Source organism: Diadema antillarum, unplaced genomic scaffold, assembly GCF_040938485.1.
Source record: "Diadema antillarum isolate AM-2024a unplaced genomic scaffold, OU_Dant_1.0 scf00000039, whole genome shotgun sequence".
Taxonomy (NCBI): Eukaryota; Metazoa; Echinodermata; class Echinoidea; order Diadematoida; family Diadematidae; genus Diadema; species Diadema antillarum.
This window is the reverse complement of record NW_027270928.1, coordinates 1,163,148-1,189,441: the sequence shown is the minus strand read 5'-3', so window position 1 is coordinate 1,189,441 and position 26,294 is coordinate 1,163,148. Positions and strand designations below refer to the sequence as shown.

Genomic DNA, 26,294 nt, shown 5'->3' with positions numbered 1-26,294 from the left:
TAGTTGCTTATGGTATGAATCTTCTTATATAATAAAAACACGTGTTATGCATCAAACTTGACCCTCTCTATTGCAGCATTACGAGTGTACATTATACAGGTATACTGAACTTCCATTTTGGTTTCTTGACTACTAATCAGGAAAGAAGAAAAAAGCCCTGGTAGTTCAACATTTTCACTTGCCTGAGCATTCAAGCACCCTCATATACCTGTGCTGCGATCAGTGGTATTTACGCTGACAAAATAAACTGAGTAGCTTATTGAAACTATGCTAATCTCAATAACTGTTTTCTTTAAGATCAAACATCTTGCCATTAAAAAAAACCAAAAAAAAAACCCCCAAAACTAAAAAGGAATAAAAATGAAATCAATTCATAAAGAGCAAGTAGTATTACCTCATAATTTTTGAATGAGTGATATATTGATCTTTGATTTCAGAAAGTACAACCTAACCAGGTCCTGTTGTATGAAAAAAAAGATACTGCTGTACATTGTTCAGGAGCACTCATGTTTTCCAAACACAAAATGAACTGCTGTTCAGTTGTATCACCCCGCAGAGCAGCAGTACAAAGACTTTAGTTCAGACTAAAGGATTAGACTTTGGTAAGAATGATGTGATATGCCATTAATTATGCGGTGCTTCCATTTTGACGATAAGTTTTGGTTTTCAGACCTATGTCATCGGAAGATAGAAAGCTCATGAAAAAAAAAATATATATATTGCTTCCTGTGGCAGAAATGCACTGTATGATTGTGTATATGGTTGAAAAAGGCTGACTTTTCTCTTGAAAAGGTATAATTTCTAAATCTCACTCTCTTGCTGTGCTTCTCTTGAGTACAAATTCAACCACATGTTAAAATGCCTTTCAAGTCTCAATTCACAAATACTGCTCTCAAGAAATTACGACATAAATACAGTCAAGGAATACCACTTTAATACCAAACTCTACAATCTATGGTTGCTCTGTGCGATAAAGCGACCACATATTTGCACTCTTTTCTTAATCTCAATGGAAAAAAGACCTGAAAATCTGAACATAATACTCCATCAAAGCAGCCTCCTTTTCCACAATTCTTTGTTGAAATTCACAATTTATCACTGTTATCGCCTACTCTGAAAATTTAGTAAGGATGAAATGCAGGCCAACTTTGGGAAAGAGCTACAAATCATGTTCGACCACCAAAGTATAAATGGGTACATAGATTTTGAAATATGATTATGTTGTGCCATAAACACAGGTTTCTTCATTGCTCCTTAACTACTGGTAATTTAAAATTCATTAATGATTATTCCCTCTGAAAGACCCTGAAATCTCAGACAAAAGAAAGATGAAATACACATCTATTTTGAAAAGAAGCTAGAAATCATTTTCAGGGGTCAGACATGATTATACCTGATGTCCAAAAGTGGGCGGATGATAAATCGTCGAGGCTTGTTCGCATAGTCCTTGCATAGAAGCTCAACCTGAGGCGCTGCTAATGACCGTCTGTGCAGTGAGGGGCCACCTTCCCAATAACTCACCATCACATGATCTACACCACCACATAGTGCTGCATATTATGAGGAATCTGTGTCAACATCCCGGTTGCTTCAGATAACGAAAAAAAAAAAGTGAAGAAACAAACAAAACAAAACAAAAAAACACAACAAATCAAACAATCGGCAAAATTCTCACATGCACATTTAGAAAGAGCTGGTGAATTCCCACCTGGACAACTTTTTTTATCTAATTTGTTGGCAGAACACTTTCGGTTTATCTGTCAAAAGTCTCATGTCCAATTTTGATGAAGCTTTTTTCAAACTGTTGCTTAAATTCAATCTGTCTACTTTGAGAAAATTTACCTTAAATATAGCAATTAAGTGAATGCAGTGGATATGTTATTCTATAAGCACAAAAAAGTTTGAGGAAAATTTGATAATTCCTCCAAAAGTTATAGATTTCAACACTAATGAGAAAATGTGTGTCATCATTGCGAGACAAGATTAAGGCTAAGGTATATAATGATGAATATGATGTCACAGTGATGAAACAAGGAAAAGTAGAAATTACGCGGTGCGTAATATATGTCCCCGCCGGAAGTAGCATTTTGTAGCAAAATGTACAATACAGGTCAAAAAATCAAGGTCAAAGGTCAAAGAAGTCAAAGGTCAAAATTCTGTGTAGCAGTGTTGAAGCCCTCACCTAGTGCCATCACATAAAGCAAACGGAATCGAAATTGGGTTAGAAATGGCGAAGGAGTACACTTTGTAGCAAAATGTACAATATAGGTCAAACTAGAAATGTCGCTATGGCGACTGATGCCTCCGCCATAATGCATGATTCTCCCAATAGGTGTATAGTACAATGTCTTCACAATGTGTGATGAGAGTTTCACATAACTGGCAAAATATTGAAGTGACAGGTTTGTCAGAAATATCTTGAATGTTCTTTCCTTGAACTGGGTTTGCTATAATTGTCTAAGACTAAGAGTGCAGGTACACATATTTGGGGAATTGAGAATTTTTACTTGACTTCTGACCGACCCTTTTATAAGTTTATGCATTGAGTAATTTCCAAGGTATGAAGAAAGAGTGTAATTACAGTACAAAATAGATTTTTTGGGGAGACATTGAAACCTGGCCTTTGACCCTAAACCTTTGACCTTTGACCTTCTGGCTGGAAATTTCCCAGAGAATCTCCATTAGGTAATTCATGTATATATTAAGTTTTAAAACTAATAATGCAAGCATTGCATACACTATACAAGTATATGAGGGAAATAGTAAAATTTTGAGGAGTTGACCTTGACCTTTGACCCCCTGACTATTGACCCATGACCCCTAAATTCCCTAGATAATCCCTGCCAGTCAGTACATGCGTATGTACCAAGTTCCATGAAGATACATTGAAACATTTGCGAGAAAAGTGATATTGCAACATTTTCACCCAACCTTTGACCTTTTGACCTTTGACCTTATGACATGAAACTCTCTCTCTTGAGAATCTTTACGAAGTAGTACATGTCTACACTAAGTTTCAAGAAAATACCTTTGGGCACTGCATAGATATGGGGGGAAATAGCAAAATTTTTAGCATTTGACCTTGACCTTTTGACCTTTGACCTCTTGCCGATGTCACTACAATCTACTCAACTAATTGCCCCATCATACATCATCCTTGGACCAAGTTTGGTGAAAGCTGCTTCATCCAGTTTTGAGTTATCACGTAAACAGATAAGTTTTAGGATTTGACCTTGATCTTTGACCTTTGACCTCTGTCCGATTTCACTAAAAAACTAATCAAGTAATTGTCCTAGCATACATCATCCTCCGACAAAGTTTGGTGAAATTTGCTCGATCCAGTCTTGAGTTATCGCGTAAACGGATACAATTTCATGATTTGACCTTGACCTTTGGCCTTCGGCCGATTTCACCCAAAATCTAATCAAGTAATTGCCCCATCATACTTTATACTTGGACCAAGTTTGGTAAAATTCCAGTCAATATCACTCAAGTTATCGCGTAAACGAAAGCGGACAGACGTACGTACGGACGTACGTACAGACGTACTGACGTACGGACGGACGGACGGACAACCCGAAAACATAATGCCTCCGGCACCACTTCGTGGCGGAGGCATAAAAATCAAGGTCAAAGGTCAAAAAAGTCAAAGGTCAAAATTCTGTGTAGAAGTTTTGAAGCCCTCACCTAGTGCCATCACATAAAGCAAACGGAATCGAAATCGGGTTAGAAATGGCGAAGGAGTAGCATTTTGTAGCCAAATGTACAATACAGGTCAAAAATCAAGGTCAAAGGTCAAAGAAGTCAAAGGTCAAAATTCTGTGTAGAAGTTTTGAAGCCCTCACCTAGTGCCATCACATAAAGCAAACAGAATCGAAATCGGGTTAGAAATGGCGAAGGAGTAGCATTTTGTAGCAAAATGTACAATATAGGTCAAAGGTCAAGGTCAAAGGTCACGACTGAAATTCTGTGTAGAAGTTTCAAAGCTCCCATGTAGTGCTATCATATAAAGCAAACAGAATCAAAATTGGCTCATAAATGACAGAGAAGTAGCAAATTGAAGATTTTGATCACACACGGACGCACACATGGACGGACACACGGACGGACGGACGGACGGACGGACGGACGGACGGACGGACACACGGACACACACACGTACGGAGCCCATTTCATAGTCCCCTGCTCGAACTCGTTCGGCGGGGACAATAATGTACAGAAAACATATAGAGCACTCCAAATATTTTCAGTCTAGACGAATGAAAAACAACTCAACTTGATACCTCCATCAGAAAGTGCAATCACGTCACATGCCAGCAACATGTCTAGTTAATGTGTATTTATCATAGAAATATGGAATTCTCTTTATATTATAAACCTATTCTTGCATTGATGACACACACACCTTTAACCAAAACTTTCATTACTGGTGGCTCCTGTTATAACAAAGTCCTTGGGACTTTCAGCTTTCTTTCCATTTTTCAAACTGTTGTTGTAGCCAAGAAAGTAAGTACATAAAGATATTTTAGACTTTGGGACTTGAATTTTTACATCATTGTAACAACATTTTGTTTTAGCTATGATCTTTGTACCAGAAGTGCAGCATATTCATAACTAAAGAATAACTCATCCAAATTTTCTCAAAATTAAATGAAGGTGTGTTCTACTGACTTTTCAGCATTTAATGAAATCAGAAAGTACATCTGGAAGTGGGAAAGTGGACTCTAAGACTTGGATGTCACTCACTGGTAGCAGTATTCCGCAATCCCCCATCCCTTCTTGCCGTTCACGACGACATGAACAAAACCCTCAAAGAGCTTTGCCTCTCGATTCTTTCCCATGTAGAAGACTGGGGCCGTCTGGACCTCCACCTCACAGTCAAACCTCTCTTTGCCTGGCATAGCAAAACAAAATCAAAATTGAAACAAAACAAAAAGAACATCAGAGAGACGAGATAGCACAAGTTTTATGCTTCACACTTTATTCTCCAAAATATTTCAGGAAATACTGCTGATTACACTAAGCCCCCCCCCCCCCCCAAAAAAAAAAAACCAAAAACAAAACAAAACAAACACCGATTTGTTGTCATTTGTCATTTGTCATTTGAAGTATTATAGCATTCATTATCTTTCACTCTTGCATTCATTTAATAATGCATGAAAACTTTAATGACTTGAGACCTCTAAACAGTACCGATTCCAAAAATCCATCTCTCAATGGATCTTCTGGGTGTATGATTCGGAACTTCTTGTACTAAACTTATTGCCACATGGATGGAAATCATTCAAAAGAAAATACATAAAATGTCAGCCTATGTAGCCCACTTGGTTCCCATACACATTGCAGATGACTAAAAAAAAAGAATCAATTAATGTTGCAACCACCACCACCAAAAAAATTATGATAATAATTATAGCCTTGTCTTTGAAATGATGCATAACTCAATCAAAATGGACTCTTCTAACCCATCTAAATATAGAAAAGAATGCACACACTCTGGAAAAGAGTGAACTGAGAAAAGAGGCTCTGAACTATAGGGTCTATTCAAGGACATTTACTAATCTTTACCAAGCCATGCTAGCTGTGTGATTAATGGGACAAAAGAAGTACCTGAGCAACAACAATGAAGGGATTATCAGATTAAGCTGAAAATTGAGCATGCTTTTTTAACAATACTGTCCATGATTAATGTCAACTTTCTCAAGTTATTAGAGCTGAAAAGGAAGAGTGTGTTCTTTTGGGACAATGATTCTGTGGGGCATGACATTTATGTGGGAAGGATTATAACCCACGCAAATATTCATAAAAATAAACACACACACACTACACATACAAGTGAGAAATGGTGTACATTCATTCTCCTATTAAGCTCTTGAGTGATCAACTCTGCCTGGAACCGGCCGCTTACCACAGATAAAGCTAAACTTGTACTTGTCTGGAATGGCCCACTCTTTTTCCCCCGTGGTCACCATGTCAAAGGTGCTGTGGGTCAGCGTGGCTTTGTAGTCCCCTGGACGCATCACATAGCCCGTCGTCAGACTTTTGATAGAGAGAGAGAGAGAGAGGGAAAAAATAAATGGGATTATTCTCACTATTTCAAAGAAAATTCATCTACTTGGGTCTGTGATTAACAAAGGGAGCTGAGTGACATTGGATATTAAAGTAGACAGTCAATATTCTGAATGTGGAAAACAATACATGGGACTACCTTTGATATTATGCATAAATGCCCAGACCTATGTATTGGAAATGATGTTGGGTATTAACCCGTTGAGGATGAGCTGATTTTGCTAGTAACATACTCACATGTTTTTTATATGAGTCTAGGGCAATTACCCGGACCCTTCCAATGACCCTTATCCTAATCCTGAACCTAATCCTAACCCTAACCCAAACTCTAACCCTAAACTTAAACCTAATCCTTACTCTAACCTTGTCACTCACCAGCATTTAGCCAGGGAGTAATTGCCCTGATACGTTCACATAGACACCTGCCCAAGTATACTCGGGACTAGTCTTCAACGGGTTAAACAAAGATGGACATTGCTCATGACTAATTGCTAAAATGCTTGTTATCATGGTATCTCTTCTGAAATAAGAAACAGAGCACCCTAACATCAGAGATGATGTTGGCCAAAATGGCAGCATGTCTGCATTATGAAGCAAAGAGAAAGCTTGTGACATGAGGTCTCACAATGGCAAACAATATATGGGACTACCCTTGATATGTATAATTGCCTGGACCCATGTATTGGAAACGATGTTGGGTATCAAACAAAGATGAACAATGCTTATCTCATTATCACTGCCTTAACATGGTGGCTCTCCTAACAAACAGAGCACTCTAATGTCAGAGATGATGTTGGCCAAATCCAAGAAAATGGCGGCACATCTGCATTTTGTTGCAAAGAGAAGAATTGTGACACAAAGTCTCACCATGAAAGTCGGCGAGGATAGCAGATCTTTCCGGCGTGTATACACGTCCCATCCTCTAGGTGTAGCATGTGGATGGCGTAGCGGTGCAACTCGCTCCAGTCTCGATAATTCCCTGCCACATTGAGAGACAGACTGTGTAAATTTTGCGTGCGATTTGCAACTTTCAGACTTTGAGCTTTGACCTCTAACCTTTCCATACATCATCCCACATTAACATACAAGATTATAACCTACCCTTTTATACTATGTCTACATTCCTTATTTGGGAAATCATGTCAAATGCTTCTGAAATGCTGATTAGAAAGAAAAGTTAGAATTTGATGTTGGCCTTTACCAGGTTTTCCATTGCATCTATGGATATCACTGTGGTATCATATTTCAATATCAATTTGATAAATTTGTTGTAGCTGGAAGCTGATCTTTTCCATAAACACAAATAATATCAATGATATTACACAAAATGACACAAACTATCGCATCATATGTGGATGAAACCAATATAATCATTATCAACAAAAAACATCTGATACTTCATATAATTTCCATACTGCATATGTCACATTTTTAGCGAGTCTAATTTTTTACACATAAGGATTTCCTGACAATTCCACAAGTGACTAAATTTTGTGATCATGGAGTACAGAAACGAATAGAGAAATGTACACATTCACATTATATTCATATCAGGATCACAGTTAACATTTTTGCGTGTTACAGAGCACCCGCCTATTGAACTTCGCAAAAATCATAATGTATGCTGTGCACAGTGACTTTCTATTTTATGTCAGAATTTGATAATACACCTGTCATTCTCTTTGCCTTCTTTCCTTCAAATTCACCAATGTCCCCTTGAACTCTACATGAAATTGCACCTACAACTGTAAATCCTTTGTTTGCTATGAGTGCTACTGGCATAGAAACCCTATAGATCTGCACACACTGTCATTAGTCCTTTGCACAGAAGAGTGTAAGGACTAGACAAAGGGAAACTGAACATCCCCCCACAAATGCAAGCAGATGAAAATATTCCACAGGCAGGGTATTATTAAAACACTTTACAGTCAGAGAAACCTTGATTTTGCCCCCTCCTATTTTTCTGGTTGTGGGTGAAAGGAGCTTACCATATGAATGATCTCGCATGCCAACCAACGTCACCTCACGCTTGTTGTGACCTTCGACCTCTATCGTGCCCTGGAGCTTTCCAAACTGTTCATGGTGAGTCTGGTGAGATCTGTCATGCAGAGAGAGATAAATAAGAGTTTGAATACCTGAAAGAACCTTTCATTCCTACAATATCATCTGCTGAATTGAAAAAGAGAAGGACTGCCGGGTAGAAAACAGGTAAAGGAGTATGGCTGAAAACAATGTAAAACTGAATCTATACGATTGATCATTTTTGTGAAAATCACAGAGACTCCAACCCCAAGCACCTTCTGATCTGGAGATTCTCCCGCCTAAAACCCCTAGCAAATGGGAGACTCCAAGTTTATGTGTGCAAAGCGCGAAGTTCCTAGGTTATAGATGCTCTCTGGTGCTATCTAAGGCTTATTTTTGCAACATACGATAGCAATAAGTAAGAAATCCTTTCCAATGGGAGACATTGAGCCAGGGCGGGAGAAATTAAATCTCAAACGGGAGAACGGGAGATTTTGCAAAAATGGGTTTTCGGCGGGAGATCTCCCGTCGAAAACGGGAGAGTTGGAGTCTCTGAAATCATGGAAAATAAAGTTTTGTGACTTTCACTAGTTTTTTCTTCAGCCATTTGGAGCTGAAGAAGTGACAAGTCCTGAAACTGAACTCTCCAAGAGTTTTCACAAGTAAGTTCTATGGAAAACAATCACATGTTATTTAAATTCATGAAATTCTTCTGTCGAGATGCTTTCATTGCAACTGACTGACAAATTGCCCTGCATTGACGTAAATAAGCACTGAATTGATCAGTGTTTTAGTAGTAGCCATGATAAAAATCATGGGCGTACATACTCGAGCGGAATCACATGTTGTATATATACGTACAGCATGGATGTATCAAAATCAACATTGGTATGGCTGATATCCAACTTCAGCATGAAAGGTCTCTGCACAATTTTTATTGCTAGAAAAGTGTTCTTCTAAAGATATATTAAAGCAAAAAAACAAACTCTCAGAGGAAAGCAAGGGAAGAGACAACTACACAATGTACTGCAAACCTCATAAACCAAATATCTTGTGAGGTTTTCACTGTCACGAATTTCGCGAGTCAGGTGCTATTTGCGAAATTAAAGACACGTGAAAATAATGACTCTGATAATGATATGAATGCGATGCACACGCATATATTTCTCAAATCAGTAGAGCACTTTACGATCGCCTTTTGTTATGGCATCAACCCTCAGCTGCTTGGCGCGCCTCGCCCTAGCACAAACTAGAGCACGCACTGTAGTGCGCGTATGAATACCTCAAACATGCGCAGCTTGAACTCTCAAGGTCATTGACCCTATCATAAAAACCATAGACATTTCCGCATCACTATCAAAATCTAATTATCTGTTTCTTATGTCATTTTCAACCTTTCCGGCAAGTTTCATCCAAATCCGTTGGCAACGTTTTGAGTTACTGTGCACACGGACAAACAAACAAAACAAGGGTAATGAAAACATAACCTCCTCCCTTGGCGGAGGTTTTAAAGGACAAGTTCACCTTCATAGACATGTGGGTTGAGTGAATGCAGCAATATTAATAGAACACATCAGTGAGAGTTTGAGCAAAATCGGACATTCCGTTCAAATGTTATGAATTTTGGAAGTTTCTGCTCAGTCACGGCTGGATAAAAAGACTACTATAGCTTGTGATGTCACATGTGCACAACGATTTAAAGAAAGAATAAAGAAAAATCAACATATTTCCATTTTTCTCGCATAACAAAAGAACTCTCGACTTCTCTCTTTCAGAAGGCAGGGGGAATAATATTACCCTTCACATACGTCAGTAACAAGTTGAAGAAATGTGCACTTTATTAAAAAAGTAAAGTTTTGTGAAATTCTCTTTTTATTTTCCTTATATCGTTGTACGCATGTGACATCATACACTAGTAGTCTTCTCATCCAGCAGTGACTGGGCAGATACTTAACAAATTCTTAACTTTTGAAAGGATTGTCCGATTTTCCTCAAACTTTCACTGATGTGTTCTACTGATATTGCTGCATTCTCACAATCCTTATGTATACGAAGGTGGACTTGTCCTTTAATGACTTTTGTGCCAGCGCTGTCACTCTAATGGGACTCCCTAAAGGAAATCTTTCCTCGACTGCCAAGGACAACTACTAGTCTCTTGAGAAACCTGCTTTCTTCACCTCTTCAGCTCCTCAAAGAACTGCCTGGACCATTTTTCCCTGGCGATGGTGTCGGCCATCAGCGAGGCATCCAGGTCAGTGTCAAAGTCGAAGTATGTGGTCAAAGCCGTCCACCTGATAGGGGAAGACAATGGGGAGAGGGGACAAATGTAACATGGAGACATGAATTGCTGCTACTTACTGCAAGCTGGAATTGTGAGCCCTCTACACCACAGGAAAGATTTTACAACTGAATTTGATTACGTAACAAACTATCATCTGAAAGAACACAACATCCAAAATACATTAAAACTGTCCATAATCATCATACTTTATTGCACGGTGATGTGATATCACAGAAAACAAAATAAAATAAAGGGTACCTATAATTTCAACCACAAAAATCAGGGTATGTCAAACTGTTTGGATAACTTTTTTTTCCCCAGTGTATGCACAATCTGATTGACTGAATATGTGCTTTCAATTCCACTAGTACCCCTACTAATCAATTCATTACCAGCTTATGAAATCCTCACGGACAATCAGGGCCCCCATTTCATAAAAGTTGATATGATAGGAAATCCTGCTGGAATGGCAACTTCACATAGCAGCAGCCAATCAGGAAGCTGGATTCTTGTGATTACCACAACAATTGCCATTCCAGCAAGAGTTGCTATCATATCAAGGTTTTTTGAAATGGAGCCCAGATCCACCATGGTCCTACTTGCAAGGGGGCATACCTGAATTCCATTGACACATCCAGGAGCTCTCCTTCTGTCCAATTTTTCTTCTTGGCATCAACAAGTCTGGAAAATAGAAGAAGTCTGGTCAAACACTACATAAGAAAAGACACACATGCACTTGCAAAGTGTATACTCTCACACAACATTTATTACTATTGGAGTACCATCATAAAAAATGGTGATGGCTGGTACACCTGTAACAGTAAGGAAAGGAACACAAAGGAAAAAGGAAGATAAGAGAAGGGAGGAGTAAGCGGAGAAGGAGGAAGAGGAGGAGGAGGAGGAGGAGGAGGAGGAGGAGGAGGAGGAGGAGTTACAATGTGTATAAATATACTCTCATACAATTGTTATTTACTACTGGAGTACCATTACGAATATGGTGATGACAGGTACAACTGCAGAAAAAGGAACATACAGGTGTATGTGGAAGAGGAAGAGGGGAGTAGGAGGAAGGGAAGGTGAAGTGTCACAATGTGACCAGTTTTACCCCCCCCCCCCCTTCCTCTCATTTGCTTTAGGATCATGCTCACATCTAAGTTTTATATTGAATTCACCAGGTAGGGATTATTCAAAGGAACGGGATAAGTTACCAGTCTGCCTAGCAAGTCAATAACACATAGCCCAGGGTTTTGGCATATTTCACACAGGTGGGTTTAATTGTGTAGGATGCAAAATTCTTTTGTGTTTGTGTATGCAAGTGAGTATGAGAGTGCCAAGATATGAGAGAGAAAAGTGTGAGAGTGAACAGATGACACCCAGAACTTTCTTGCAGAAGTATGTGAGGCTGAGGAGCTACGACCCAGGCTCCTATGTGTGTGTGTGATAGGGATTTGGAGGCACTGAGGCTGAGGCACACGCCCAAACTTGCAAATTGGTTGTGCATGGCTGGCAGAACCAGAGCACTGCAGGCAGCGTGACTTCTGGCAGCACAGGCCAGGAGAAGCCCCCATTTCCCCTAGCTTGACGCACCCCTCCGTGAACTGTAAGTTGTCATACTAATTGTATTTTGTTATGTATTTTTGCATATAGCCTTTATCAAAGTGGAGGAAAATTCTTATTGCTTGTAAAACATTATTTGAGTAAAGTATTTTCTCCTGGAAAGTGTGAAAAGCTGTAATATTCCGAAGAGTTGTAATATTTTGAGCCGAAAGCAGTGTAATCAATTTATACATATATTTCATATAGAATCTGAATTCCAAGAAGGAAGACACCTATAACGTAATGAATACAATTATGATACGAGAATGATTGTTATGCTTCGCTTATTGCATTAAAATTATTGTTTGCAGTATTCTTGAGGAGTATACTTATATATCACTTCAGAGTAAGAATAATAAAAGTAAAAGGCGGTTTGAACGTGAGGAAACTATCAATTTAACAGGGCAATTATTGGTTTATGAAGTTGCAGTGTATAGAAGTTATAATATGAACAATTAAGAGGATGATTTGTTACAATAGATAAGAAAGTAATTGAATAGACTATACAGATACATACCTTTTGTTGATAAGATGAATGTGGCAGACAAGTGGCAGACAAATGGCAGAGGGAAGCTTAAAGGTAGGAATGATAGAATCACCCCCTCATTTTTGAAACCCAATGTTTTAATTACCTCAGGGATGAGCTGGGCTCAGGACAAACGTTCAGCCCGCATCGCTATAACGTGACATCCAGCAGGCATCGATCCCGAGTTGCTATTTTGCACGCAACTCCATCAGCACTCAACAGACATTATACGCCACTCTTTAAAACCCCATCATTATTTGGCATCGGTCTGCGTCGTTTTGTCGCTGGTCGGGTCTCGGAGTCTCGCCTTCGGAACTACTCGCCATTCTCGTCCTACAGGGTGACGCGCCTGCCCATCTTTTTCCACAGGTAAGACCCGGGGACACCCCAACTTTGCAAACTTCACAAGAGTGATCTAAAGGACTCGATAGCTTGATCTGCTCACACCCCCCTCCCAGGTGCTACTTAACCATTAATTAAGTCCTACGTATGCGTTTATGTCTGCCACAACATTGACTTTCAGTATGATAATATTGTCTTGAAGCAATATTGTGTTGGAATACTACCTTCTATAATAATGTATTATATCAATTTGTCAATTTATGCACTCATTGATTTTATTTCATTTTGATGAGCACCAAGCTTCGTCCCTAACAAACAATTCATTTCAGGGTACATGTACACACCCCCCTCCTTTGTAGTTCGTGTACCATCGTACCACTGTAACAGGACTTAATCTATCGTCAGCCAGACTACTCAGAGCCAAGAGCTGACATGGAGGCAGAGCAGAAAGAGTCAAAGGAGGAGGAGAAGGAATAGGGGTACTTTGGAATGGAAACCTATAGTTAGTATCTAACCTCAATTTGCCCTTGTAAGATATCTTCCACTCCTTCATAGCCTGAACGCTCTCGATGGTTAGTCCAGCGATGGAGTGTTTGTCTGGATGGCAGTCTTCCAGGGTTGTGCCTGGATGATCAGGAAGCTGCAGAACACCGACATCTGGCAGGACCAGGTACGTTAGAACGTTTGCCAGCTGGTTCTGCCGGCGGGCGATTGCCGTGACAACGTAGACACCATCTTTGTTTGAACCGTTGAAGTACACTGCATCCACAGCCTATTTACAAGGGATGTAATCGATGGACTGATCGTCATATAATAATTGTAGATTATGAAGAGAAGGATACTTCTTCCACATCTGGAGGGTCAAGAAATCTGCTTTCATCACTTCTTGCAACATTTTCCAATAAAAGTAGTCACATTGTATGCATGAAATATCTCGACAAACTTTGAAGCTCGACTTGTCAGGGCAAAGGGAAGCTGCTTACATGTCATAGCACTTTGTGAATAAAAAAAGCGTCTCGGAATGATCATTGAAAAAGTGAATGTCTGACCTTTGGGAAGAAATATGCTGGAGGTAAAGGCTGTGCCTTATCCATGTCCTGGACGTTGTCGTAGAGCTTGACCCCGTAGCCCGCTTCTGAGGCCTTCATGCCGGGACGACCAGCAGCACCCCGCCTCTTTCGCAGCCTCATCATGAAGTAGAACAGCCAGTACTTGAGGCCGAACCAGCGCCCTCGCTGGGAGTAGATGCCCAGGACTGGTTCAGGGTCAGAGGTCAGGAGAGAGTTGAGGATGTAGAGAATTGGCGGTGCCAGGACTAGGACAGTCACCACCGACAGGAATCCCATGGTGCTACTTTTTTACGCACGCAATAGCTAAAAGAAAGAAAGAAAAAAAAGGACAACAATAATCAATAATCAATTCGCAAATCCCTTGAAATGAAGTGAGAATTCAAAAATTCCATACTAACTGTTGACTAACTATTACGGTGTTCTACGTGTATGTATAACACACAGACACTGAACCTGCAAGTTTAACATCACAACGCACTCATCAGATAGAAATCGATCAAAATGTCAAATGATGACATGAGCCATATAACCATTTGCAATGATATGTTACTGTACCGGTACCTCTTCTCAGAATTCAGTTTAAAAGCACTAGAAGCACAAGTTGCCGTTCACTCCAAAGCACACAAAACCAGGGTACTGTAGAACTACAAATTGTAGTTCTATAATTACCATACAAATACACCTGTAGGTATTGTATGTTATCATCTGCCACACTTTACACTGAGAAATTTCCACCAAGATCCATCTTATCTACACACAAGTGTGTTTGTGTGTGTGTGTGTGTGGGGGGGGGGGGGGGACACACTCTGAACCGCTAAATATAGCTGTCAGAAGAGTTTGCTCACCTCAGTACATGGTAATTTGTGGAGATACTGAGGGAGATAGGGTGTGTCCCAGAATTTGATTCCAAAAGTAACCAATATAGTCCCAGGTTCTGTATTTCTGCAGTCTGATTAACTGTATCTTGATATATGCCATATATTTAGCAAGTCTTAATTTTTGGGAATTTGGACTTTCCGACAATTTTGTGAGTGGTTAAATTCGCGGTCGTGGAGTACCATACTGAATGGAATAATGTGAACTTGTGCGTCACATTCATGATCTGGAGCAGAGTCAATTTTTTTTTTTCCGCATGTCTTTAATTTGGCTAATAGCACCCGACTCACAAAATCTAACGAAATATTTGGCATATACTGTATATGCAGTATTTCAATTAAACTATTCATTCATTTGTTAAAATTTCATAGGGTAGTCCAGATACACTTCTTCTTTTTTCCCCCTTCATTTGGACCCTTCTTGCTCTGGATAATTGACTGTAGACAAAATTTTCAATTGCTGTTATCTTTTTAATTCTCAAATTGACAACACATTTCAGAATTCATCTAAAAGTTTCAGCATATATTTTCTCAAAAGACTTCCAGATTAAAAAAATAAAAAATAAATTAAACCATTCCAATCTAATCTTCTGTGATAGCCCGTTGAGGAATGGACTGATTTTGCTATGTACAACACATATTTCCCATATTAGACACCTTCCCGGAGTACGTTATATACTCAGGATTTGTCCTCAATGGGTTAAGCTCAGGGTTGCCAATTTAATGAAGAAGGAAATCATTTCTGAGGGCTGCAAAAATTTCCCAGGAAGATGACAGGGAACAACTCTTCAGAGTTACAATGTCAGTCATGTGCTGTGCATGTGAGAAAAATATGAGAAAGAGATTATAATCATATATGCATTGTAGGTTTTAAAGTGTATGGGTCAAAGGTTTACCCAAGGCTGCAAAATGGAAATCGTGACCTCAGATGTTGAGTTTGACTTTTGAGCCTCAGCAGCCTAGTTAACAAGATAAAAGGAAATACTCAAGTGCCCATAATGAAGGACGGAGAGAGCATCAACTAATGACACATCCCTCCAAAATCACAAGAAAACAACAACTACTAAAAAGAAATCTTAAAAAAAAAATGACTGTGATACATTGTAACAACTCCAGATGACCACTGGTTATGTTCTCCCACAATTTAGACATTTAAAAACAACCAAAATGAAACATATGAAAACAAGACACAACAAAATTAACTTGTTTCCTTTCGGTGCCCAACATAAAATTTACATTGTACGTTTAAGTTATACGCGATACATTTTTTAAGTACACTTGGTACCTCCAAATAGAGTTGTAATTCCACATACACTTGTAGGGTTAACATTTGGCACATCTGATATCAAATGAAGGTATTAGAAAATAGAATGTGTTGTTTGTTTGAAATGTCTGCTGATATCTCCTCCTTTCTTTTTGTCATATCTTTTTGTCATATCTGATTCATTTTGACTTTAATCAATAGCCATGGACGTTTGTTTTGAGGGTCACTGAATAGCCATTGACACGTACATCCAAACTGAAAGACGGTTTGTCTTTCGATGTTGATCAAAGTTTTGTTTGCTCTCTATCTGTCAAAGCCCATGAACCACAATTGTGCTCGTTATGGACTTTGAGCTGTCGGTGACACCGGTCGACCAACCTGCAGAGCAATACTAATAGCCCTCTGCCACGCCATGGGGTATCTCTACTGTATACTATTGTATTTCTATGGTAACACTAATATCGGCTTGAGAGTGACAGTGACAGGTTGTAATTACTGCACAGTCTGGAATAGCAACTGACATACAAGTTGTTTTGTTTTCCCTTTTTGTCTCTTTGTTTGTGTTTTGTTTCAGGTTGTGGTGTGTGCAAGGAGGGTCAATCCTAAGTAGACTAAAATCAAATTATGTGGAGAGCTTAACTAATTCTTAACAACTGGGCGATTCAAAAAATGGAAAAATATTGCGTCAGCTACCCTAACAGCGTGACTAGGCATTTGAATTGATGGCATAAGCACAGTGTATTGATACATCACCTGATGGTCTACTACTACTACACATATAAATATGGATATAAAACTGTCTGATAAAAAAACAATATCAAATCAAACAGAGAGAAAGGAAAAAAATCTAAGCCTGCTCTAATTGCATGGCATTCAATTTCCCCCTAAAAACCCTCTCTTTGCAATACCTGGAAAGCTTTTTGATCTTTGCAATCTAGGTGAGTACCGTACTGCCTTTGTACTCAGCAACACCATATCTAATGGTAGTGGAAACATACATTGCACAATATATGTACATTGTACATGTATGACATTGTTGTGAGTGACTTAAAGGGAAGATAAACCCCAAGAGCAATGTGGATTGAGTGAAAGCAACAGCATTAGTAGAACACATCAGTGAAAGTTTGAACAAAATCGGACAATCGATGCAAAAGTTATGAATTTTTAAAGTTTTGGTGTTGGAACCGCTGGATGAGGAGACTACTAGAGGTTATGACGTATGAGTGGACAACAATACCAAGAAAATATAAAGAAAATACTACAAAAATCCATTTTTCATGAAAATTACAAATCCCATCAACTTGATATTTACATATGTTAAGGGTAGCAATTATTCCCCCTACTTTCTGAAAGCGGTTGGTCCATTGCTCTTTCATAATTCTAGAAAAGTGAATTTTTGTTGAATTTCCTTTATATTTTCTTTGTATTGTTGTCCACTCATACGTCATATCCTCTAGTAGTCTCCTCATCCAGCGGTTCCAACACCAAAACTTTAAAAATTCATAACTTTTGCATCGATTGTCCGATTTTCCTCAAACTTTCACGGATGTGTTCTTTGCTGCTTTCACTCAATCCACATTGCTCTTTGGGTTTACCTTCCCTTTAATCTCGAAGCATAAAGTAAGATTCAAATCAACCAAATTTTCAGTTTTTATAAGTTTTCATTTTCCATTTTCTGATACACATCATTGTGATTTTTAAATTAACTTTTCAAGCATTTTTTCAATTTACTTCTATTCTCTGAGTCTTACCTGTCTTAAAAAGAAAATCTACAATAACTTAATGTACACATGTATGATATTAATGCAAGCACATCTGTACTTTATCTTTTCTATTTTCATCAAATTAATTCATTTGATCATTAGCCAATCCATTTTTCACCATTTGATATCAGAATAATCGCAAGACACTAAATATCAGTTTTTAATTTTCAATTCTGAGTGTGCATACCTTACAAATTGGCCATGTGAATTTCAACCTACAGTTGTAGGCCTATTGTGCCAAATCAGTATGATTTCACAACAATGACATTTGCAAAATTCAGAATTTAGAATCTACCCTCTCTCAGAAAGTTAGTACCGTATAAATAATGTATGATCGTATGAGCTGTTCTACTATATTTGTGCCATTTTAGACACCGCACTGATTCATGATACTGTTTGTAGTACCTTGAGGTACTGGTAATCGCAATACCCTATTTCAGTGAATACAAACTAGTGCATTTTTAAAGTAGCAAAATTTGTCCAAATCAATTTCGTACAGCATCATCTTCATATTCTGTAAAGCTACAATGTACATGTACCTGCACGAACTGTGAGGTACAGTGTATGTAATGCACAAAAATTGAAATCCATGCAAACACTGAAGAAACTGTTACAATTAAAGCCGATATATCCTGAAAGACATTTTGTAGGGTACCGTACATTATCTTGAAACATTTCAAACTGACAATCTTTTCCACGAATCCTACAATTGGCAATTAAAGTTTTATAAGGAAACAACAAAATATATTAAACATCTTAGACCATACAGCTGTGACAGCTCAAAGTTTCTAATTTTTTTCCCCCTCACTGGGATATTTACAATGTATTATTCTCTTTCATTTATACACATATTACAACATATTTCAAATAACATCATGCTTTTTTTTTCGAATTCAATACAATATACATCAAGAAACTAGATATATCACTACGGCTACTGATATGCCTCCGCCATAATGCATGGTTCTCCTAATAGGTCTATAGTACAATGTCTTGACAATGTGTGATGACAGTTTCACACAATTGGCAAAATATTAAAATGACAGGTTTGACACAAATGTGCTGAATGTTCACTTTTTCTAGAACTAGGTTCAATTGGATGAATGATTAAAATGTCAGAGTGCAGGTATTTGGGGAACTGATGATTTTTACTTGACTTTTGACCCTTTTATAAGTCTATGCATTGAGTAATTTTCAAGGTATTGAGAAAAAGCATAATTTCAGTACCAAATGGGAAAATAGCATTATCTAAACCTGGCCTTTGACCTTTGATCTCACAGTTCCAAAGAGAATCACTGTTAGGTTGAACATGCATAAATATGTAAGTTTCATGACGATACCTTGAGTTACTTTCGAGATATGGAGGAAAAAGTGCAATTTAGCACTTTCACTTGACCTTTTACCTTTTGACCTTTGACCTTTTGGCAAGAAACTTCCCCAAAAATATATATTGGGTAATACATGCCATACATCAAGTTTGAAAAAAAAAAAACCTTCAGGCATATTGCATTTTAAGGAAAGTAGTGATATTTTGAGGAGTTGACCTTGACCTTTGACCCCCTGACCTTTGACCCATGACCCCAACTTCCCTAGATAATCACTGCCCATCGGTACAAGCATATATACTAAGTTCCATGAAGATACCTTGAACCATTTGCGAGATATGGAGAAAAACATGAAATTTCAAATTTTTTTTTACAAAATAACCTGTGGGGCAAGTCCAAGATAACACGCGCGTTACGTATGGGACATTCAGAGACTTTTATGACCTGAAAAATAGTGTTAATGGCCTTTGATCATATTGAACTTTATCATGGTGATGGATATCTAGGAGAAGTATAATCATGTAAAAAATTGAGAAAAATGACCTTGACAATTATATTCTAGAAGAGAAAATATGTGCCGTTACGTATGGGACCAGAAAAATTTTGTTTTTTTGAACATTTTTTTCAACCTCAAAACTCTCTGAAAGTATTTCATTCTACAACTTGTAACTCACTGTGATGAAAGTCACAACACTCAAGATTATCACAGGTAAGTTTCATGTCATTAGGCAAAAAGCTCTAATTACAGGTTCTAATTAAAGACAGACATGACGTGTTACGTATGGGACAGTTACGTATGGGACACTTTGTCCCCCATTCATTTAGTGTGTGGAGAACCATGTTTATGGGTATTTTGCATAATTATTGAAGTAAAATCAGTTGAAACTACTCAAAAACTGATCCAGATTGTCAAGGAAACAATATTCCCCAAATATTCACCATCATAGTCATATTCAATCATATTTTCATATTTTTATGACCGATCTGAGTATGCATGCCCTTTGTCCCCCATTCGTTTAGTGTGTGGAGAACCATGTTTATGGGTATTTTGCAAAATAATTCTGCAAAATACCCATAAACAATTTTTGCATAATTATTGAGGTGGAATCAGTTGAAATTACTCAAATACTGATCCAGATTGTCAAGGGAACAATATCCCCCAAATATCTACCATCATAATCATATTCAATCATATTCTATATTTTTCATGACTAACCTGAGTATGTATGCCCTATTTTTTTATCAGGATAGTTACTACTAAAAAATTGAATAGTTTAAAGTGTTTACTTCCATTGAAGAAGGGCAGTTTGCCATTTAGTTTCAATAAAAAACAACTTGACACAAGAAATATTAATTTCAATAGATAAGCAATACCTGCTGCGTGGAATTCCAGTAATCGAGTAGATGTATGATGTCTGTCTAGCAGTCAGGTCATTGATTTGATTCACACCTCAGTATGTATGTACCCATTAATTTTGTTGTGGCTGCTATTGAAAACTGAATAAGGACAATTTGTGTATCACTTGCAATTAAAAAAAAATCATTTTACTTTATTTTTTTTTTTTTGATATCACAACCGTTTCAATTTGGATCTCCATCAAATTAACTTTGAATTCCTATAGTCTTACAATTGTATGCTCTTTAGTAATTCATATTATTGGTTTCCAGTCATCTCATAAAATGTTGAAAACTGAATCCCCATTTCTACAAAAACTATACCATCCCTTTAAAGCTGATTTTCATTGTGTTTTTTGACATCTTCCCCTCCCCCTTTCTGAAAATTGTTCAGTCAAGTTCATGTATTGTTTCAAGTGTCTATAACTCAAAAAGTAGCTACAAAGTTGGGATGCTTTCTTCAGGATGATTGACCATTTGTGTACAGAGAGACCTTCCCAGCTAGCTACATGCATTCACATGCAATATATATGAGGATGTCCCATACGTAACCCATTTGTCCCATACGTAACATTATTTCAATGCCTTATAAAAAAAAAATTCTTTTACTGTTTTTTCTTTTTTCTATGGTATTTAATTTCTCTAAACAATAAATTAGAACTTTCCAAAAGGGCATTCAAATAACCTTAGCAATTTCAGAAAAAAACCTAAAAAAATGGCCTCATTTTGTTACGTATGGGACATCTTATGATAGGACACGAGCTAATTTGCATAATCATTTGCATAATCCCTAAATTTTCATACCAAGTTAAACTATTTGATGAACTTCTTATGTCCACATATTAATCAAATATCATTTGCTTTCCTTTGGATAAATATGAATTTTTATAAATGTCCCATACGTAACGCTGTGTTTTACATTTATGCAAATGAAGCCCTTGAAATTTGCATAAATTTACGTAATATAATTTTTTCCTCCATGGAAATCAAAACTTCAACTCATAAGCTTCAAAATGATACCAAATATGTCAATATTGAGCAAAGATGAAATTTTGCCTTCTGAGGGGACCTTATCTTGGACTTGCCCTGTGACCTTTGACCTTTGACCCTGTGACCTTAAAATCCACACAAAGTATCATCCCCCAAGGATATACCCTCATACCAAGTTTGATGTAAAACCACCACACGGTTCTTGAGATATCGACAAAAACAAAACGGGACGTACGGACGTACGGACGGACGGACGGACGGACGGACGGACGACCCGAAAACATAATGCCTCCGGCCACTTCGTTGCGGAGGCATAAAAAGGTGTCTAAAAAGACACCATTTTTTCTGAAACACTTGCAACTTATGATTATTTCTTGCGATAAATTTCTCTCTATCATACGATGTAATATACCCAACGGTTATACTATATTTACATAAATCAAAAAATTAAATAAATCAAAGTTTCTAAAATGCTTCTTAGTGTGCCATACATGAATTTTAGATAATAATTATAATGATAAATAAAATATAATCATGTTCCAGAAAGCAAAGAAACAAACAACCAAACAACCAAACAACCAAACACACAAAAAACTAAAAAATATACAAACAGACAAACAAACAAAATAAACACAAACATTGCAAAACAAGAACTAACTGAAAAATTAAGAGTGGACAGAAGAGTTAAGGTCCTGGAATCTAAGAATAGTCCCTTGAAAAAATTAAAAACAATGTGAAATACAATTTAAGACAGCGAGTCATACACAACACTACAAATACAGTACAATGTAGATCTCCAAATGTACACCACCTAGTGTGTACCTCCTTGAAATATAAATGTACCCCTCTCTAATATATATTAAATTGTTTTGTGTCTCAAGCCTGTTTTCACAGTTTTGAAGATAAAAAAAAATGAGCCCTTTTCTACAATCTACACAGAAACACTTGTATTTGACTGTGTTTACATACAGGTTGTAGATGTGCATACAAAACAAAATATGTACAAGTATATGTATGCATCTCTTTGAATTTTGCTTTATTCCCTTTAATCTATTGTTATTAATTTTCATGAAGTCACCTATCTTTATCATGGTTACTATTCTACAATTAGGCCCTATTTGATGTTTTGTAACTTGCATTTGTTGGTTGACTAGACTCTCACTTTGATTTTGTTGCTTCTTCTTGGGACACCATGCCAGGGTAGGGCTCACTGCTTGCTCAGCTCCCCCCTTTAGTTTCAATATCAACTGCTTAATTGCTATTCATTCACTCTTTTCCTGTTCTTTATCCCTCTGTTGTTCCTTTATCTCATGTTTGATGTTGCCTCCCTATTCATTCTTAATTTTAATATCCTCCACAGATTGCCCTCTTTGATTCTTGGGATCATGACTGACCCACCTCTGCCCTTTGTTTGTCCAACTTCCTGCTTTCAATAACCCCCCTCCCCTATGACTTTGCCCATGACTTCCAACCGCAACCCGTACCTTTTGTTTTCTTTGTTCTGTGTCCCTAGCGCTAGCCCTCCCCTGACTGTTCTTGTTTTGTGTAGTGTAGTCCCAGACATACTGTATGATGTATGTGACTGCTTTCCCCTGCCCGTTTGTCATTTTGCCTCTGACAAAGATTCTGCTAGGATCTTAAAGTTCAGGCTCATGATATTAACTCCACTTTTGCAGATCCGTACTTTTACTCACTTGCTCTCCATTTATTTACAGTAAATTAGTGTTGAATTGCCTCTCTTTATTCAAGCACAACTGCTCTGTGTACACTCTATTACGCTACAGCAATGACAACAGTATTAAGCATTGATACTTAATTATGATAGACCTCGCAGCTCAGTCAGGCGCTCGCTTGTTGGCTAGCTCGGCTGCAACTCGGGTTGTACAAAACAAACCCCGAGTAGCTCTACCACTACTGAGTACCACTACTAACATGATCGCGTGTCCGCGTATCGTATTATTAGTCAAAGAGAATACCCGGTAAAGCGGTAGCTATCCTAGCTAGAATTGTACACTATTATAGCGAACAAGTTTAACTGAATTATCTAGAAGAAAGGTCCAGCTGGGTTACCTTGTTGTTCACAGTGCAGTACCAGCTACCATCGGAACAAGATGAGTTTTTTGATTCGATTTAGGCCTAACGACACACCACACCAATCGCACTCTGTTGCGTAAAGCGGTCACGTGAGCAGAAGCAACTGTCAGGTGGTTTATTGCGTGTTGGCGCATGGCCTGCTTGTGTGTACATTTTGTCATTGTACTACATCGCATGCATCAGGGAGGTGAGCGTTCGTAGCGTGCGTGTGTTCGATACTACGAGACCAGAATTCAGAGCAGTGACGGCAGTGTTCAACGTGTGTCATCCCCTCCTTGGCCTTGAATCTTTCTTGGGGCAATGCCGGGAGATAGATGCTGCAAGTTCAGGGTTCAGGGTAGGCCTACCTGATGCTAAATAAAATGGCTGGATGTCTTGGCAACCGAGAGAGAGTTTTCCAGCAAAAAGTGAACAGATTAGTTGGTGATCTGAGCAAATTAGAGCGGAACCAAAGGACCCTGTTTGAACTCAGCATTACGTGTGACGTGATGCCATCACGAATGGTCCAAAGATTCAGCTATCTACGTCGCGATGTTTCTACCACTGGCACTACTTCCACTGAAAGTCCGTCCGACGGAAAACTGCTCTTCAAGCCCGCCAGTGATCCCCCAGTTCCGATGAAAGGGCGACAGACCTATCGCATGTGGAAAGCTATGGTTCAACTCGATGCTTCACCATTCACCAAATCGCGACTTACAACAAATCCGAAAATTCTTCACTTCGTACCTCTTGAGGAGTTCGATGTCGGCAACTTCTGCATGGAGGGGGTTGATTCTTTGGCACATTTTTTAGTGACCTTCTTGGAGGCATTCTTTCCAGGGTTAGAGGTCACACTAGAACAGTGCTTTGACATTAGCAAAATTAATCCTGTCAGCAGGTTCCACAAAGTGACAAAGAAGAAGCAGCTTCTGGTGACGGACATCTACACCAGACTGCACCAAGAGATGAGGATTGACCGCAAGGAGTACATCCTTGGCTTGACCTGGACTGACCTCTATCCATCCGAGGACTTGAACTTTGCACTTGGGGAAGCACTGTACAGTCACCGCTGTGCCATCTTCAGTTTTGGTCGTTTCGAACCAAGGACGTTCAAACAAGACAGCATTGATGGCAGACGGAAAAATGATGATAGAGTACCCTGTATGACAAAATCAGATTCAAATGCCCATGAATCTGTAAAAAGTAATATTGTTTCTGGACATGATGATGCATATCTTTTGACAGGAAAGGATACAGTGACTGAGAGTGCGCAGAAAGAGATTGGCAACTGTGGGTGTGCAACTGTGAGAGTGGCCAATGACTACTGTGACAAGACAACTCACAAAGGGACTGTAATACAAGAAGTAGATGAGGGACATCTTAAAAAAGAAGACTCCAGTATGAAGTTTAAAAGAAGTGAGACTGGTGAGAGATCAGAGACTGCTGTCGACAGACTGGAGATAACGGGAAATCTCCTGTGGAAGTTGATGAGGGTACATTGTACAATAATGTTGTTTACACTACAATATACAGCTGAAGAGTCTCGGGAGCCACATTCCTGTACATTGTAGTTTAATGCTCTTAAAATCTTTTTATTTCATGTTATTTAGTATCCATTGTTTATGTTTTGTTTAGGTAGTGTTAAGAGTTTGTTTTCTTTGTTCCCTCTCTTCATAGTAAAAGTGTAAAAGTGAGCTTGTGTTTAACGTTGCAGAATCAGAAGTTTATCAAATTACAGTGGATTACAATTGCTAAATTTACGACTGATTCTTTAATGGGCAAGATTTTAAAAAAAAAAATTAATTAAATGAAAGTCCCTGTTATCAGACTCGCACAGTGAAAATCAGATGGACTAGTACATTTATCTGACAAAAAGGTAATTATTTCTACGACCAAATTACCACAGGATTTTCATCTTGCAGCAAGTGTTTTTCATCAGTAAGCCCAGGGTGGTAGCCCTTTATTGTATACGACATTTATTTTGATCCACTATGAGACAAGAGATTAAAACTACATATATTGTAGTACACAAATGTACATGTACTTGTACACACTAAATGTTGCTCGCTCTTAGGGTCATACACTGATAACCTTGTTTTTTTTTATAGTTTGCTCGTTTGTTGTTTGTTTTTAAATGCAGGTTTCCAGTCACGAACTGTGCCACCTCTTTGGTTTGTCCCACTGTGTTTTCTTCTCCTGTGCCATGAACGAGAGCAAGTCAGCGGAGGAGGCGCTCACTCAGCCCCTGTCTCTATGCCCCATCTGTCTGAGGAAGGTCCAGAAATTCCTGAACTTTGACCTCCGCTCCAGGTACCGTGCCCTGCTGGACTTGTGCAGAAGGGTGGAGAGGTCGTATCCCCACGAGAGGTTGGCCGAGATGGTGAGGTGGTATGCAGGGGTGCTTGATTTCCTGTCGGAGGATGGTGGCAAATTATGACATGTGTGTATACATGGCATATTTTCATACCCTGTGTTTGTTTTCAAAAAATTTGCAAAAATAGTACCTTGTACAAATATTGTCTCCACAAATGCAAATGTGGTATGTGTTATTATTGTCAAAGTGGGAGATACCTAACTTTTTTCTTGTGATAATGAATTTTAGCAATTGCTCATACTATCACTTTAATTCTGAATTGCAAAGATTCACGTACCTGCTCACAATTTTTATTTCTATTTATTTTTTTTACAAGTCCAAAGTGAAAT

The 26,294-nt window shown here is 38.3% G+C and overlaps 2 protein-coding genes across 2 annotated transcripts; one reads left to right on the top strand and one right to left on the bottom strand.

The window, feature by feature from the left end:
- Window positions 1-1,110: 1,110 nt before the first annotated feature.
- LOC139710640 (uncharacterized) lies at window positions 1,111-23,638 on the bottom strand. The gene is made up of 10 exons (XM_071622565.1): window positions 23,589-23,638; window positions 13,886-14,209; window positions 13,352-13,608; window positions 10,988-11,053; window positions 10,269-10,382; window positions 8,058-8,167; window positions 6,937-7,048; window positions 5,909-6,039; window positions 4,747-4,894; window positions 1,111-1,588 (listed from the first exon to the last, which is right to left on the bottom strand). Exons 2-10 carry the CDS (start codon window positions 14,180-14,182, stop codon window positions 1,558-1,560), a joined length of 1,266 nt encoding a protein of 421 aa, XP_071478666.1. The 5' UTR covers window positions 14,183-14,209; window positions 23,589-23,638; the 3' UTR covers window positions 1,111-1,557.
- A 336-nt stretch (window positions 23,639-23,974) lies between these two features.
- Window positions 23,975-26,028, top strand: LOC139710876 (archaemetzincin-2-like). The gene is made up of 3 exons (XM_071622802.1): window positions 23,975-24,745; window positions 25,031-25,084; window positions 25,732-26,028. Exons 1-3 carry the CDS (start codon window positions 23,975-23,977, stop codon window positions 26,026-26,028), a joined length of 1,122 nt encoding a protein of 373 aa, XP_071478903.1.
- Window positions 26,029-26,294: the final 266 nt, after the last annotated feature.

What these genes read in the sequence shown, in the direction of transcription:
- LOC139710640 (XM_071622565.1), bottom strand. Translation starts at nt 14,182, where the DNA reads ATGGGATTCCTGTCGGTGGTGACTGTCCTAGTCCTGGCACCGCCAATT. An exon ending in TCTTACAAGGGCAAATTGAG is followed by an intron (nt 11,054 to 13,351) that starts GTTAGATACTAA and finishes TCTATTTTCCAG; the next exon opens with ACTTGTTGATGCCAAGAAGA. An exon ending in CAAGTTTAGCTTTATCTGTG is followed by an intron (nt 4,895 to 5,908) that starts GTAAGCGGCCGG and finishes TTGCTATGCCAG; the next exon opens with GCAAAGAGAGGTTTGACTGT.
- LOC139710876 (XM_071622802.1), top strand. Translation starts at nt 23,975, where the DNA reads ATGGCTGGATGTCTTGGCAACCGAGAGAGAGTTTTCCAGCAAAAAGTG. An exon ending in GACGGAAAAATGATGATAGA is followed by an intron (nt 24,746 to 25,030) that starts GTACCCTGTATG and finishes GAGAGATCAGAG; the next exon opens with ACTGCTGTCGACAGACTGGA. An exon ending in TCCTGTGGAAGTTGATGAGG is followed by an intron (nt 25,085 to 25,731) that starts GTACATTGTACA and finishes TTTTAAATGCAG; the next exon opens with GTTTCCAGTCACGAACTGTG.